Raw genomic sequence first — 17,252 nt, 5'->3', positions numbered from 1 at the left:
ATAAGCTAAATCTTTGGCTACTAAAACAAACATGGCTAAAAACAGAACAAAACTTGAATAGCATAAAAAGTGGCAATAGTACTAGTATTTGTATAGTACTTGACAGTTCACAAACATTTAATCCTGTATTTCACTTCACCCCCAGGGAGAACTCCTCACCATTAGTCTAAGATAATCCCTTCCTTCAGCCCTATAGTGGACCAACAGGAACAAGAGCAGACTTGCCCCATGTTATTCTTTTTTTCAGACTGGTCAGGTCAGGCTGGTGCTCCTGTGGTAGTAGCATGGGCTCCGGCTGATTTTGTATTATTGAAAATAATTTTTCTTCAGTGTAAACTTCAGCAGGACTTGAACACTTATTATTCATCTTAAAAATACCCTCCTCTCAATCTTTGAAGACAACTGTCTGTTGTTGCCCTAAGGAGTCTAATATAGGACCTGAGATTCATTCAAAAACAGAATGAGAATGCTCTCATTCCTTTGGGCATAGTGACTAGCAGGTTTCGAAATGCCTTACTTCCAACTGGCTCAGAACCTGGGGAAAGGGAGATGGCTTAGCTGGAGAGAAAACTCAAGGAATTTTCAAGTTCTTAGTAATGGTGGGGCTACAGGTAGTGAGTCAGATGAGAAGGTGTGTCCAGAGGCTGACAGCTCACGCCATGGTGGCTCAACAGTTGGTGGCAGAGGAGTGAAATTCTGGAGAAGGGTTGAAACAAACTCCTAGATCAGGGGCACACCTGTGGGATTTTTCAAACTGCGTTGGTCCCTGAAAACTCAGGTCAGTATCCAGGGACACAGATACCCAAGTTTGCCTTTTAAATTTTCTCTGGACACTTTTTTTTTTGGTGATTACCAAATGAAATTTGCCTTTGCATTTTGTTTTAAATCAGGGATGAGATAACTTTGCTATTTTTAGGACAAATCAGAAGAGGATTAAAATGAGATGATGTATATAAACCATTTTTCTCAAGATCTTGAGACTTTTAAAAATTAGACTAATTACTGTGATAGTGTGAAAGAGTCGACTGAGACAAACAGGAGAAAGAACACTAGGTTTGAAAAGCAACCCTGGTCAGTAGTTAGCAGTGAAAATCTTGTAGGCTTCTTAGAGTTACCTTGTCAGGGAAAAGATGGTGCTTATTTACTTTACCATTGAGGTCGTGTTCGATGTACCTTTCACTCTTTCTTTCTATGGTTCCATGGTATCCATGGTAGAAGTATAGGAGCTAGATTTTGAAAGCAACGTAAAATACGGATTATAGCCTCAAAGGCAAAGGTCAAGATGGCAACACGTCAAACTGCCTGACCTCATACACTAATTTGCTGAAAGGTTTAGCAGTACTTGTCAAATCCAGAAAGTGTTCTGGTCACTCACTGACTTAGAACAAAATTAAACTGTGAAGAGTTGTTCAGGATTACCAAGACCAGATAGTTTGCACCATACTTCAATGAGTTTTTGGACATATTTCACTTGGTTCCAACAAAAATAACAGGGCTTACTTCCATGTTCATAACTTGGGAGAACTAAGGTTCAGAAGTTGACTTCCCCAAGTCACAAAGCCAGTAAGTTAGTCAACACTGAAGATAGGTCTTTAGATTTTATACCTAATGTTATTTTAAAAAATAAGATGCTCTTTTCCACTCCTTAAAACTAGTTTTTCTAATTCTTGTATTTATCCATCTTAAGTCACAGTCTTTTAAGCAGGTGAGAATCAGTATTCTCACCTTAAGTGAACATTTGCTTCCCTATAAGCTCTCCAATCCAATTGGATCTTCTATTTCTTGCAAATAAAGTTTTATAAAAGGAAGGCTCATTGCTTCCAGTCACCTAAAAACCTAGCATATGATATTTAGACTTACTTACTAACAAATTAATTTTTTCCTATAAATTAAATCACAGTTTAGTTAGTGTCTTAAGGAAGAATGATCCCAAAGAAGTTAAACTAGCAAATTCAATGTCTTCAGGTATATATTAAGAAGAATTAACTAACAGTGTCACACTGTCAAGCGAATGATAGCTACTCAAAAGTATGTGTTCAGAGACAAAAGTCAAGTTGATGAGTAGGCAGGATAAGTGAAAAATAAGTAGCAGTATTGCACCAATGCAAGACAAAATATACTTTATTTTGACAGCAAAAGCACATAGTGCTGTAGGTAAGGCATGCCACTAGGAATCTGCATACCATCAAAGGCCAGGATGGAAACCAATGGGAAGAAATGCTATTTATTAATGCCTGAAGACTTAATTCATGTTGAAGATAGAGAATGAATGTGTGACCACTTATTTCAAATGCAACATTATAACTTATACCTACTTAATCAGATACCTATGCCTCTAACCAAGAGCCCAAAGGCAAGTAAGAGGAACTTAACTGTACTTAGAAGTCACTTCTCTAAATGACAAAAAGATTTTGCTAATTTGACTGAGGTAAATTTCCTTTCCAAAGGCCTAGAAATTGAACATGCAAACATCCATTCATTCACTCATTTGAATAATTAGCCAATTTTAATGTCATTTATTCTAACAAAGGACTTAGACTTTCTAGAAGTAGTTTGGATAAAGAAACACATTTCAATACTTAGTAATGTCATAAATTTTGGGCTAACAGAGCACCCTGAGTCAAATCTGATCACTTTCTATTTAAGGGCAGTTTTGATTTCAATAGCCAAACTTCTAAGGGAAGATCTGAAAAAAATAATGCTACTGTGAGATCTAGTCCTTTGATGAAACTAGCAGGCTCTACAGACTTGTTGAAATCAATGCACAGCTGAAGAGGGAACGGCTGAAAAATACTGTAAAGCTTTGGAAAGCAGTATTTTTAGATAAACTGCTTCATTTCCCCCTCCTTTTAAAACAGATGCAGATTAAATGCTTTCTGCATGGATGCACATTGACATTTTGCTCAACTGTTTTCTAAATGCAATACTGTGGGTTTAAAACAGTATGCTTTCATTTACACAAATATAAGTAGTCCATTTAACTTAAGAAATGAAACACTTAACCACTATGAAAATTACTTATCAAATACTCTCTTCTTTTATAAGGTTTTTAAAAGCAACACAGGACCAAAAACATCCAACTATTACTTTATTTATATTACTATGCTTAAGTTACATGGAAAAAGACAACCAAGCAGTTCTGCCCCATTTTAGAAAAAGGTTCCAATCAACACCAGTTATGTGGTGACAAGTAACTAGGAATGGTGACATCTTTGGGTCGAGACTGACAAGGAGAATGGGCTCTGGTGCTACGGTTCATCTCCAACAAGAATATGGCACACGGGCCAGCACAAGCCATGCTAACACTGAGCCTTTAGCGCTGGGCACAGATTCGGATCTCTTCTCTGAAGCTAGCAAATCAAGTGAAATAACTGGGTTTAAAAAAAAAAAGTTTTAAAATGAAGCCCAAATAAGTTTAAAAACCATGCTCTTGACATATTCGCCATTCAAAATTTACATAAAACACACTTTTTCACTCTAATAGCCCAGATTTTTTTTCCTCACATAGCCTACCATTTAGCTGCAGAGACTCTTCTGCCTCAAGATGTAAACATAGGGAAAAAAATTAACAGCAACTGCATAATATTCTCTCTACACACTGCTGTTGGATGGAAAATACAAAAATTAAAAGAAAAGAAAAGAAAGGTTCCATCTTAGATTCTCACAACCTCTTGTTCCGCAGTTCATGAATCCGACTCTGATGCTAAGGTGACAGTGTATGTAAGTAGATTTTTGTTTTCAGTGAAGGAGACCTGGGAAAAGATGGATTTATCTCTTTTTCTTCAAGAGTTATCAGATGGTACGTGCTCCTCAAAGCCCTCACTTTCTCGAACTAGAGCACGTTCCAGGATCACACGGCCTTCCTTATAACGCTGGCTGTCTTCAGTAGCAAACTCATAGATCCATCCCAGTTTGCTATTGCAGTTTTTGCAGCTCACATCCCGAACCATGTGGCGGCCAGTGAGCATGACCCGATCTTGAACTTCACTGTACTGTAGGTTAACTACCTAAGAAACATGTAAAAACAAAATTGCAAAGGCATGTAAGTTATTTGCCAAATAAGCATGCCATATATTATGATTGGTGCAATAACAATTTCAGAAAATAGAAGTTGTTATTTTAGTCAAACCTACAACTTCTCTAGTTTTAGAAGTTGCTGATATAAGTGATTATATGGAAACTGCAGTATACTGAACATCTAATGCAATCATGCATTACTGCACTAGCCCAAGTCATGCTCTTTATATATGTTAGTTATATTTCTGTGACATAGTGAAGTAAGAGTCCTGGAATTGGAACCATGAAATACAGGTTTGGATCTAATTGTTACCAATCACTATTCAATGAGTGCAAATTAAGATACTCAATGTAAAAGAAACTATTACACCAAGAACATGCCATCAAAGTTTGTCAAAAGTGTTTCTGAAAATATATTTTATATACAAATGGGCTAGGACAGACCAAGCCCACTATAAAATCATAAACTGCAATTCAGTTTTCAAGTGATTTCAAAGACAATGGAGTTTTAAGACAATGAACACAATGGAGTTCTAAGATAGATGATTCTGCAGATCCAATAATACTTTTACACTTCAATTTTTTGTAAAGGAACATATAATACACTATTTAACTCTGGTATTATAGCATGAAAACAGCAACAGACATATTTAAACAAATAAACAAACAATGGGGCAATTAAATTTCCATTAAAATTCAGGAAACAGGCAAACTTGCCTGCCACAGAATGTCAAAACCTATGCTGTACTATGTTAACATTAACTGATCAAATCAGTAATCTCAGAAGCAGGCAGATTGGACAAACATTTGCAAATCAGGAAAAGCCTTTAATGTTCACAGGCCCATGTAACAAACCAAATCATACTCAGGAGGACTGGTGAGCATGAGTTGGAGCAAGAAGAGCTGGTTAGATGATCCTTGTTCACTCTTACTGCCAAGCTACAACAGTTTAGCATGGCATGGACACATCAGTGATAGATGGGGGATGAAAGTAGGCATTTTGGCCCCTCCTTCCACAAACTATGCAGAAGTCACTAACAAATTCTTATATTGGAGACTTTCTGAAGAAATGAAGACTATCCCTCTTATAACACATTCTTTAAACTTCCAAGGTTAAAAATCTTCTAGTAATGCCTCTCAGAGGTCCCATCAGAGACAAATCAATAAGCAATAATTTCTATAGATTGCAGCTCTCATTCTCTATCTTCCTGGTATCTCTGAGCTCTGAGTGGGTATTCTGGTATTGCTGTCAGATATGTGCACTGGGTCCATTTAGGAACGAAACATTTTTCACCAACCTTGTTAAAAAGAAATGCTCTACCAGTGGCACCTGTGAACCGAGTGGAGATGAGTTCTGAGCGGTTAGTCAGGATTGTGTCACAGTTTGCACAAGAAAACAGACGGGTACCACCAATATGATCAAGGAAAATTCTGCCCATTTTGATAGCTGAAGTTCTAAAAAAACCTAGGAACAAATGGAAAAGAATGAGAAATGCATTATAGTAAACACATTACTATTTGGGGGTATCACAGAGAACCATTTATGTTCATGTAATTTCTGTGCTTGCTGTGTAAAATAGCTGACCCGGAACAAATGGACCAAAGTTCACACACTGAACAAATAAACAGGCATATTCCAAGCTTAGAACATTTCCAAAGCAGAGGGCTTTGGAAATACACTTGTTTAGGCAAGGCCAAGGAATGGCTGGTATAAGGGAAAAAAAAGAACTAAGTGGGAATTTCAGAAAATGAATGCTTGCAAAGCACTGACACAGAGATGAAAAAAAAGTTCAGCAAAGGTGTTGAGGATACATTCTAAGCATGTGCAATCTGAGAAAAGACCTGTAGAGTATGTGTGGGATGACTGGGGAAGAGTAGGAAAAAGGGCAATTTAAAAACAAGAAGGGGAGTCCAGTTTGAGAGCATAAGGTGAGTGGGTCTATGATCACTGGGTGCATCTGTAACTATATAGGAGCGATGGCACTAACTTCAGTTAGGTCTCTGTCCCAAGTCTAGGAACACTGCACTAAGTACTTATTTCAAAATTGTTACAACTTTGGCAGGCTGTTACCACCCCCACTTCACAGATTAGCCACAGCAAGTCTAAAAAGGTTATTAACTGGCCAAAGGTGACACAGTTGTTAAATACAAAAAAAAAAAAAAAAAAATCAGCTGGAGTGCCCTGCCCCACTCAAAGACAAACCTCTTTTTCCACTGCTCTCCTGGGCTTCCCCACAAAATGGGTACCCACAATGGTTGAGGTCACGCCTCAGAACAGAAAAGGTAAAAGGAGATAAGAGATGCTTTCTTTCTTATTATATAACTTGCTTATCCTTAAGAAATCTTACATATTCAATACATCCCCAAAGTGCTAAAACTCTCAACAGATAAAACTTGAAACAAACTTTTGAAACTAGGAAAATCAAACATCAATATTTCAAAAATTAAGGGAGTTAATTTTGTGTTTTAAATATTTAATAATATACATCTTTAAAAGGACATGCAGAGCTGATACAGCTGCCCCTATGGTGGGGAAAAAATAGACTTTCTGGATTTTTAAGAAAACACTGTCATCTTAAGTTTTGGGAACATCATTATAAATCGAAAAAGCAAATTCCATTCCTTCTTAGATCTATAAAGTTCCTGAACCATTAGGCAGTCCTGTCATCAGAAGTGTCACTGTTATAAACAACATTATCACTTCCCTTAATCACTAGGATATGAAAATTTAATAAGGAACAAAAGATAGTGAATATAATTACTCCAAGCTTGGAACATTAAAAAAACCCCAGCTAGTCAAAGGAAAATCAGTATATTAACAAGAGTCACAAAAACAAATTTAAGCCGGGCATGGTGGTGCACGCCTGTAATCACAGCAGCTCAGGAGACTGAGGCAGGAGGATCTTGAGTTCAAAGCCAGCCTCAGCAACTTAGTGAGGCCCTAAGCAACTCAGCAAGACCTGTCTCTAAATAAAATATAAAAAGGGGATATGGTTCAATGGTTAAGCATCATAAGTTCAATACATACAGACACACACACAGATTTAAGGTGTATATAATTTTCTGATTACACTTCTGCAAAAAGAGCAACAAAAAGTAATAATACTCGTTGCCTATCTTTATAGCCTTTCAAGATTCTAGCATTACTTTTTCAGGATACTTAAGAACATAATATTTGCTAAGTCAGAGCCCTGTAGGATGAACTCATTTGATAGCCCAGGAATCCAGCAGTGAACAAAACACACACATTTTATTTGTGCCATTCCAGTTTTTATTCTTCATTTAAAAAAAAATGGAGTCCTGATATTTAAGATTTAGGAAAAGAGCCTGTACTTCTGGTTCTTTTCAACCATGGAGAGATCTAGCAACATAGGGTGTCCACACAGTTATCTCCTCTAGCATCCCCGACTATACTAGAGCAACACTGCCCCTTCAGTTATCTCCTGCTGCTCATTCTCCATTCTGCTTTACACAGTTCACCTGTTTCGTCCTTGTACCAACATTTGATTTTTGACTCTCAATATAAAAGGAGCATTCAAAAAACCTGTGAGCTGACTTTGGTCATGTTTCTTAACTGATCATTAAAAGAAAGGAATCAAAAGCAAGGTTTTGAGGCTCAACTGTGATAGTATAGTTCTTACATTCTACAGTATTTGTGCAGTCACTTAGCTTCCAATTTCTGGGACGTGAGATTTTAAAGCTAATTTTCCTTCACACTTTTAATAACATATTCATATTGTAACTTATCTCAACCATAATGCAGTACTAACTATAACTTTCTGGACTGACTATGGGAGATAAGATTTTTGTGGGAAAATAAATGTTCTGAACTTCAAAAGAATTCTCTCTATACCTTCTACCTACACCATCCTATCTTTGGCTCAAAATTATAATACAGCTGTGACCAGCTGGTACTGGGGATAAATACACTTAATATGCCTTGTTTTCTCTGCTTTAGTCTATTTTTACTGAATTCAATTATATATGATTCATTACCAAGACCAAAAATATCTGGGCAGAACCTTATGTTATACTATTCTAGTTGTGGTTGCTTGCCATTTATAGAATACTATATATGTATTTAAAACTGTAAAATGTAATTATATTTGCCCCCTCAAAAAAAAAAAAAAAAAAAAAAAAGCTAGGATGCCATGGAATCCAGAAGCAAGAAAAACAAGCCTTGCACCAAAGGTCTTTAGGAAGTACAAGAGTCTCTGCATGGTCATTAGGTTCCAGGTGGTAGGCCTTAGCCTTGCAGGGTTACAAATCAACCAGTAATGACTCATTATTCAAACTCTCAAGAAGCTGACATCAATTAGAATTCCACTGCTATATCTGAATGTTTGTTCCCTGTAAAATCTGTATGTTGAAATCTAAGCACCAATGTAATGGAATTTGAGGATGTTTAGGTCATGAAGGCAGAACCCTCATGAATGGTGTTAGCAGCCTTATAACGAGGTCCAGGGAAACTGCCTTGTCCCTTCTCCCTTCCCACCATGTGAGGACTTGGCTAGAAGTTACCAGAAATCAACTAGGCAACAGGCCCCCACCAGACACCAAATCTGCTGGTCCTTTGATCCTGGACTTCCACTTCCCAGGCTCCAGAACTGTAAGAAATTTCTGTTATTAGGTAAGTCACCTAGTTTGTGGTATTTGGTTATAACAGCCTGAACAGACTAAGGAGTAGGGTCATTAAAAAGTTAACATTCAACACTTGAATCAGGCTTCTCTGGGCCTGGATGATATACTGAACTCTGCTATAAATCTAATAAATTATTTGATATCTCCACTGTATAGGGCATGGCACTTGGTATGTTACAAGCCACAATTAATTCTGACATTTCTTAAAGTTGATACTTATTTCCCTACTTTTACAGATAAAGAAAAAAACTCAAAATTGACATTACTTCTGAAAACACTTTTGGATTTCCTCCTTTCCCCTCATAACTGTCTTCATTTAAACTCTGATCCCAACTAGATAAAATTTCAAGGTCAAGTGTTTAACATACATTCACAGGTGCTACTACATTCATGCTGAACTAGTGCTACCAAATAAAGTCAGAGGCATGTGCTTCAGTCACCCTTTTCTCAAAACTCAGAGACCACTCCCCATAAACTTTTAAACTTTTTCTGATGGGATAAGATATTGGGCTGGGGATGTAGCTCAGCAACAGATTATCTGCCTAACATGCAAGAGGCCCTGGGTTTGATCACTAGCCCCACAAAAAAGCACAGGTTCGTGCGCGCAGGCGCACACGCACACACAAAACCCCAAACTCCTGTATCAAGGAATATTATATCCAAAAAAATCTTACTATAAGCATACAATTTAATGATCTTTAGTAAATTTATAAAGTTGTGTGACAACACCATAAACTGCCCTTCAAATATTTCCATCATCCCCATAAAATTCCCACAAACCAATCTATAGCTAATTCCTGACACCACCACCCCCACACTAGCAACCATTGACCTGCTTCCTGTGATTATTTTTACATCTAAAATATTTCCCAGTATGCTAATCACTTGCCTTAACTTATTGGAATCTCAAATCTCTTCAGCCACAGTTCTAAAACATATCAAAAAGTGACTGCTGCTAAACACAGTAGTGCACCTATAATCCCAGTAACTCAGGAGGCTGAAGCAGGAGGATCACAAGTTGGGGCCAGTCTCAGTAACTTAGCAATACCCTGCCTCAAAAAATAAAAAGGGCTGGGGATGTGGCTCAGTGGTAAAGTGCCCATGGGTTCCATCTTCAGTACAAAACAGATGACCAATGTCCTCTGTTGAATCTGAAGCACCTTACGGGGTCTCACAGTAATACAAGTGCACACTCTGCTACCTATCAGTGTTGAACTTCCAGGTTTATGGAAACCTTTCCCAGATAATTTAGGTAAGCTCTCTTTGGTACTCATTTTTCAAAGTTCCAGGTTATAAAAATCCTAAAATGGCTGAAATAAGAAAAGTTCCAAACTTGATTGTTTAACTAGAGGCTTCTTATTAGTCTGTCTAAAATTACCTGAACCAGGGGCCAGGATGAAAATATAAATGAAATTCATAGACCAGATTTCAATAATGAATTTCCAATTTATTATATCAGAAGATCCTGGCGAAACAATCACATTTTAGGATCTCTGCCTTTTAAAATACTTTTTTAAGGGGCTGGGGTTGTGGCTCAGTGGCAGATCGCTCGCCTAGCGCATGCGAGGTGCTGGGTTTGATTCTCAGCACCACATAAAAATAAACAAACAAATAAAGGTATTGTGTCCAATTACAACTAAAAATATTAAAAAGATAATTTTTTTTAAAACTACAGAATCTGAAGGAGAGAAATAAAGATTTTTATCTTTTAGGAATCCATGAAAAACAAAGCCTCTGTAAATGCATTAATTTAAAAATTCAATATGATGGATTACATAATTTCCTAATCTGTTTCCAGATCAATAAAGCAATTTTCTAAAAAAATCCATGGTATCTTTTTTATCTACACTAGCAAATGAAGCATAATGTCTTCTTTTTAGTCTGGCTCATTGCTAAGTATTCTTTAAAAGCAGGGGTCAGTAAACTAAGACTTGTGGGACAAACCCATTTACAGCCCACAGACTAAAAATTAAATGGGTGAAAAAGAAACATTGAGAGTATTTTGTGACACATGAATATTACCTGAAATTCGAATATTAGCTGAGCATGGTGGTGGACACCTGTAAGAGGCTGGGGCAGGAGGATCACAAGTTCTAAGCCAGCCTCAGCAACTTAGCAAGACTCTGCCTCAAAAAAAAAAAAAAAAGGTTTGGGGATGTGGTTCAGTGGTAAAGTACCTTTGGGTTCAATCCCTGGTATCAAAAACGAAAACATCAGTAGTCAAAACTTTTTTGGAATAAAGCAACACCCATTTGTTTATACTTGCCCCTTTTCAGTACAATGACAGTCTAAGTAGCTGTTACATAAACTTGCAGATTTGAAAATTCAAAATATTCACTACCTCATTCCTTAGAGAAACAAGTTTGCCCTGCTTAAAAATACAGTGATAGTGAAAAAGCTTTTCATTTGAGGCAGCAGTCCTTCCCCAGAAAATCGGAAACTTGGCTAGCAGTCGGGTTTTAAGGATCAACAGGAAAATCTGACAAGATCATTTTAATCCCACTCCTCTTTTCTTCCTAGATTTCTAGCTAAAATCCTTAATTTTTATAACCAGTTCAGCTAGTTGCAGATCAACTACATAAAGATTACACAAATAAATAATGTATACCCAGCTGTTGCTACTTCTCTTTCTACCCCAGGGACTTATTATAGCCTAGGTAGGTACTTGAACTCTGAAATCAGACTCCCTGGGTTCATCTCAGCTCTCCTTAATAGTTTGTCAATCCTGGGCAAATTACCCTCTGCTACCTCATCTATAAAATGAAGATAACAATATCCATCTCTCACTGACTGAATTAAATAGAAATACCATATCATAAGAACAGTGACTGGCACACAGTGAATGCTAAATAAAGGTCAGTAAAACTGGATCACCTTCTTCAACATATCCCATTCCAACTTCCCACTATCACAGATGAGAAAAGCAAGGCTTATAAAAAATATGAAACAGTAATAATTAAGTAGCTTCACCTTCTATTAATTACAGCAATGATAATAGAAATTACCAGCAGGAGGAAAGCTAGAAACATTCTGAAGCATCTCAAATTCTTAGTGTCACAATTCTAGGTCTTAAAATAGGTAACTGCTCTCCTTATAATTAATAATCCAGTTTCATTTCAACACTGGCAAGTGGAATTAGCCAAAGATGGCACTATTTCCCAGCTCTAAAAATATCAGGGAGAACAATAGGTATCTATTTGCATCTCATAGGACTTTCTAATGGAAAAACACCCAGTTCACAGACCTTTCCTTAGTAAAGGAATTAACTCCTGGGGACATTTCCAAGGAATACACACTCCACCAAACTCCACTATTGGACAGGCCAGAGGGGATTTTCCAAGGTATCAAGAGAGACAAAGGCAATTAGAATACTCTGCAGCAGGGAACCTCAGAAGAAGGAGCCTAGTACAGAAAGGGTTAAAGAAATATGATCTTCCATTCCTCTTTTGCAATTATTCTGATAAAATGGAATCATGAGGAAGTGTGTTTTATATCTGGTTTCAGTCTCCTCTTTAAAACAAGGAATAAAACTCAAAGAACTTCTAACAGTGCTGGGTTAATTACTATAGTAAACACTTAATCCTACTGCAATTCCACCATTTTCATACTGATTTGTAATTAAATTCTATTGAAAAGTTACATGTGAAAATAGTTTAAAACCATAAAATCAGTTTTCTAGTTTTTGTACAAAATATTTTTCAAGACAAGATTTCAGGGACACAAAAAAGCCATGTTATCCTCTTGCAAATACTGGATCAGTTTACTTTGCTGTGTCAAATTATGTCCTGCTTGAGGGACCAGGTCTTCATTTGACAGTAATTACTAAGCATGTTTTTGTTCTTCCCTCCTAAAATTGTTTTTTTATTGGGGGGAAGCGATTGTTTTGTTAAGCAATTTCCAAGTTTATTATATTTCTAAAATACTGACTGCTTAATCATCTTTAGAAAATAAGACCAGTCATATAACTCAGCAAGTCATGAGTCAGCAAACAATCTGAGTTGGTAATCTCCCCCAAAACCTCCTGGCAAGGCAAATTCATGATCTCTCATTTGTTGGATGCAATACAAAAAGCTTCTAATTGGTTGGACCAGAGTATAATTTAACTGTCTGGTTTCCTGATTCAGGTGTCAAATATAGCACATTCATATCTAACAAGGTTTATTTCCTACATTACACACAGGATTATCAGGAAAATTAATATGGGTTTACATAGCTATTAACTATAAAACCTAAAAAGATTTTATGGCCACAAACATCTTATGAATATATTCAGACCTATCTTTATATTTCATACACCGTTTTTGGGAGGGTAGAATCGCTTAATTTTTTTTCAACAGAATTTTTGGCCTTATTTCCTTTTACTTTTACTGTTACTAAACCTGCTTCTTTCTTCCTTCTACTTAAATAGGGGACAGAAAAGAGTCTCACTATGTTGCCCAATCTGTTCTCGAAACCTGTAGGCTTAAGTGACCCCCTTGCCTCAGTCTATCAAGTGGCTGGGACTACAGGATTATGCTACTGCACCAGGCTGAACTTTGCAGGGGAAAGTTAATATTAATCCCAATTTACTTAATTTCCTTGTATAAATAATTGAGATTTCATCTTATTCCTTTCCTAAGGATAAGATGGTTACAGAGATAAAAATCTTTTAAGTCTGTATTTGATGTAATGAGGTGTAAAAAAAAAAAAATACAGTTCTTTCAAAAGAGTGTACATTCCACCTAGTATTCCTAGTAGCCCAAAGCTTACATACCCAGAAAGTAACAGGGATATATGGAAAATATTTTGTGTGCCAAATTTCATAGTTCTGCTTTGCTGCTAGCTATAAATGCTCCAGGTCTATTTTCACTCCAAGAGCATCTGCCCAGTTGCAACTCAAAGCCTCTTCATTTTCTAGGTCTAATCATCAACACCAATCTACTTCAGAATGCTGCTTTACTTCCTTATTTCCTCCTTCTCATTTCTCACAGCTCTATTTTGAACTCTCATAATACCCATTTCACACTTAGTACTAATATTTAACTTTGTATCGTTACTCAATTTCATTTGTCTGACTTTTTGGTAAATTGCAGGCTTGTGTCAAGACCAAATTCTTTGTAATTTCCTTCTTACCTAATCCAGTACAACTATGCAATAAACTTTCAGGAAAAAAAATCCACCAAAGCATTTCACATCTGGTACAAGTATGTATCCTGGAAATACTGCATGCCTTTTGCTTCCTCTTTGTTGGAATGCAGCTGCAACCCTTTATATGTTGCTATGCAAGTGCCTATATCCTATTACCCCAGTTACTTCACCAGTAAGTCTATTAACTTTCCCAAAACACAAGGTTAACCTGAGGTTACTTCAGGTTTTCCATGTATCAAAGAGACCTGGAATAAAAATCCTCGAATTACCAATGGGGCTCTGTAAACAGAAAAAGTTTAAAAATAAATGAGCTGTATACCTTCCTTGACTCTCCCTTGAAAGGATTAGTAGGTGTCAGGATTAAATAGATCTTTGTAGTATTTTAGTTTCCCACTCCCGTTGATGTTAATACTACCTACCCGCGCAGGGGTGAAGAAAAAGGGGGGTGCAGAAGGCCGCCTATCCTCCCACCAGCGAGAGGCAGGAAGGCTGCTGACCCCGAGACACTACTCCGGGTGGGCTCCGCCGGCTGCAGCTTAAGACCTGTCGGGCCCCCACCGCCAGCGGGCCCAGCTGATCGCAGCCACGTGATACCGACAGCCAATCCGGAGGCACAGGGCGGCGAGCGCGGCGGCAGCGGGGCCTCCTCCGGCACAACAAACACAGGCCGAACAGCTGGGCGGGCGCGGGCTCTCCGGGCCTGCAGCACCGGCAGGCTGCCCAGCAGTCACCCCACGCCCAGGGACCTGCAGGACAGGGGGGTAGGGGAGGCGGGCGCTCACGCCGCGGGGCAGAAAACAGGCGCCAACCCCGCCCGACGTGGGCAAAGCCCCACGGGCCAAGCGAAGGGCGCTTCCCGGGCCAGGACGCTCTGCGGCGTCACCATGGTCGGGACAACCCAGCGCTGAGCTCAGCCTCCACGTCGGGCGGGGTGGGAGGCGGCCCGGAGCGCAGGCCCACAGGGCCGACCCCGGCACGGAGCCCGGGCGCGCCCCCGACGCTGCGGCGGGCACGGCGGCCCGGTGGGGGCGGGGCGGCCCAGGCGGTGGCGGGCGGAGTGGGGGTGTAGTCGCGGGACACACCATCCTCGGAGGGCGCGGGGAGTCTGGTGGTGCGTGCGGGCCTCTGAGGCGGACTCGTGGAGGGCGCGGCGTTAGGCTCCCAAGGCGAGGGCGAACGGGGGTGCGGGCGCGCGGAGGGGTCGCGGCTGATATAGTCTAGCCGGTCGCCCAGCTGCGCGGCGGGGGCGGGCCGTTGGAGGCGGAGGCGCCTGGGCCTCACAAAGAGGAACGGTCCGGCCCGCCCCGCCCCGCAGCCCAGCGCCGAGGCCCTCCTTGAGGGGTCGGGGGTGGCAGCACCGGGACCCCGGGACGCGCACAGCGATGAAGAGGCACTTCCTGTCTCGGCCCCCGCCCTGGGGCCGTTCTCCGAGGGTTTCAAAGCCTCCAGGCTTGGAGGGACTCTTCAGGCCCCAAGCTCAGTCCCTTCCGCAGCACTCACCCTGAGCGGCGGTGAGATCCGCGCTGCCAGCGGCTCTTCGCTCTTCAGCTGGGACGAAGCCCCTCAGCCTCCCGAGTCTCCAGGTTTAGGCCGGCCTTGGCCCCGCCTCTCCCTGGTTGGGCCTCAGCGTCAATCACCCGGTGTAACTCCGCCCCCCCTGCGGCTGGCTCTCCGGGTTGGCCCAGAACGCCCTTCATTTCTAGGCCCCGCCCCTCCCCCTGGTACCCAGCCCCTTCCGCTGGGCCCCGCCCCTTCACCAACTCACCCTCCCCCACTCCTGCTCCTCTTCACTTGATGGCCCACCCCTCCCAGAAGCCGCAGATCGAGGGCTGGGTCACTGCAGATCGCCCCGCCCCTGGTCCAACGACTCGGACTCGTACAGCCAATCAAAGAGGTTAGCTCTGCCCCCTCTCTCTAAGTGGCCAATGTGGTGAGACTGAGGATCCACCCCTCTCCCAGCTGAGAGCACACAACACAGCATCCACGTGAGTCAGCTTCTTAAAGGAGTCGGCTCAGCCTTTCTATTTGCGGCAGCTGGGACTCATCACGCGTCATCAGCGTCACCAGGTGGCGGCTGAGGCCTAGCTTCCTGATGCCCAATGAGGTCCAGTGTTGGCAAATGAAAACAACAGGCTGTTTTCCAGACAAAGCAGGTGGCTACAATTCCTTGTGTTATTCATTTCTTTAAGGCCACTTCCTCTTCGTACCACCTTTACAGAGGGATATGCTCTATGTACAACTCCACATCCTTTGAATCTGAGCATATAGGAACTCCTGGAAACATCTATGGAAAAGGGTTTTTTTAACTTTACTACAACTCGCTTGATAATGGAAGAGAGTCTCAAAAAGTTGAGCAAATTCAATTATCTACTAGATTTCTACTTCATGAGCCTGAGATTTGTTTGTTGAAAAGGGTAGCTGTTCCCTTAAACTTCAGTGCTTAAGATGGAAGGTTTTGCTTCCCAACCGAATTTCCCAGGTAATTACATATCTGTTGGCTGACTTTGAGAGTAATGCAAAATTTTTTGGTGATGCCTTTTTCTCAAAAAATGTACAGACCAGCATTTGAGGTTAATTTACAAGGTGTTAAAGTTCTTGGTGAGATAAAGATTCTGAAGCAAATTCTAGCACTTGACTCCTTGTCAACCCCCAAATCCACCAGTATTTTCGTTCAGTTCTGACAAAAAGATATTTGAAGATCAAAGACAAAAACTAGTTATCGTTGGATAAGTGAGTTTTCCAAGAGATAAAGCAGTTTTAAATGTATTTTAGGGTTTTATTTTTTCCTCATTACTCCTTTGTTTTTATTTTGCTTTAATTATAAAAATAACACTTTTTCCGAGGAAGTGCATACTGCATCATTTCATGTCCTCTGCTAACAACTTTATGTATATCCTCCTATTCTCCCCAGAATGAATGTGCATGAGAGCATATTGTGCTTATTCTTATTTAATTTTTTTTCTTAACAATATATTATGGCCATCCTTTCATGTCATATGTATCTTTTATCTACATATTTACCCTTGTCTCTCTACAGTTTTCATAGATAACAACATCTAAAATACATATTTTTACTAATGTACATATACCTTCAATCTCATACTATTAAAAATACTGCTGTAATAAACACTCCTGTTCATTGGTAAAATATTCAACTATTTCTGAATATAATCATTTGAAAAGGAAATATAGTGCCTAAACCCACAGGAAAGAGTACTTTAAGCACCAGATAAAATAATGGTACAATTTTTATTTATTATGTATTGGATACATATAAAATACCTTCTGCTCTAAGTGTTTTAAAATTATAAACTCGTTTGTTTGACAACTCTATGATGTAAGTACTGTTGCCATCCCATTTTATAGTTGGGTTAACTGAGGCACAGTGATTAATTAACTTGTCCATGAGTACAGTATTTGTACACTTGGAAGAAGGTGAAGAAAATCATATTTTAGAAAGTTTAATC

General features: G+C 39.8%; 1 protein-coding gene across 2 annotated transcripts; it reads right to left on the bottom strand.

The window, feature by feature from the left end:
* Window positions 1–2,025: 2,025 nt before the first annotated feature.
* On the bottom strand, window positions 2,026–15,413 carry Ypel5 (yippee like 5). Of its 2 annotated transcripts, none has more exons than XM_076833277.2 (3): window positions 14,205–14,691; window positions 5,316–5,482; window positions 2,026–4,007 (listed from the first exon to the last, which is right to left on the bottom strand). In XM_076833277.2, the coding sequence occupies exons 2-3, from the start codon at window positions 5,454–5,456 to the stop codon at window positions 3,783–3,785; spliced, it is 366 nt and encodes a 121-aa protein (XP_076689392.1). In that variant the 5' UTR covers window positions 5,457–5,482; window positions 14,205–14,691; the 3' UTR covers window positions 2,026–3,782. The 2 variants fall into 2 exon arrangements, with proteins under 2 accessions (XP_076689392.1, XP_076689391.1); XM_076833276.2 differs by lacking the exon at window positions 14,205–14,691 and adding an exon at window positions 15,286–15,413 and having other exon boundaries at window positions 2,027–4,007.
* Window positions 15,414–17,252: the final 1,839 nt, after the last annotated feature.

Source organism: Callospermophilus lateralis, chromosome 14 (genome assembly GCF_048772815.1).
Source record: "Callospermophilus lateralis isolate mCalLat2 chromosome 14, mCalLat2.hap1, whole genome shotgun sequence".
NCBI lineage: Eukaryota > Metazoa > Chordata > Mammalia > Rodentia > Sciuridae > Callospermophilus > Callospermophilus lateralis.
Note: the sequence above shows the minus strand (reverse complement) of the source record. Positions and strands in the feature narration are given on the sequence as shown.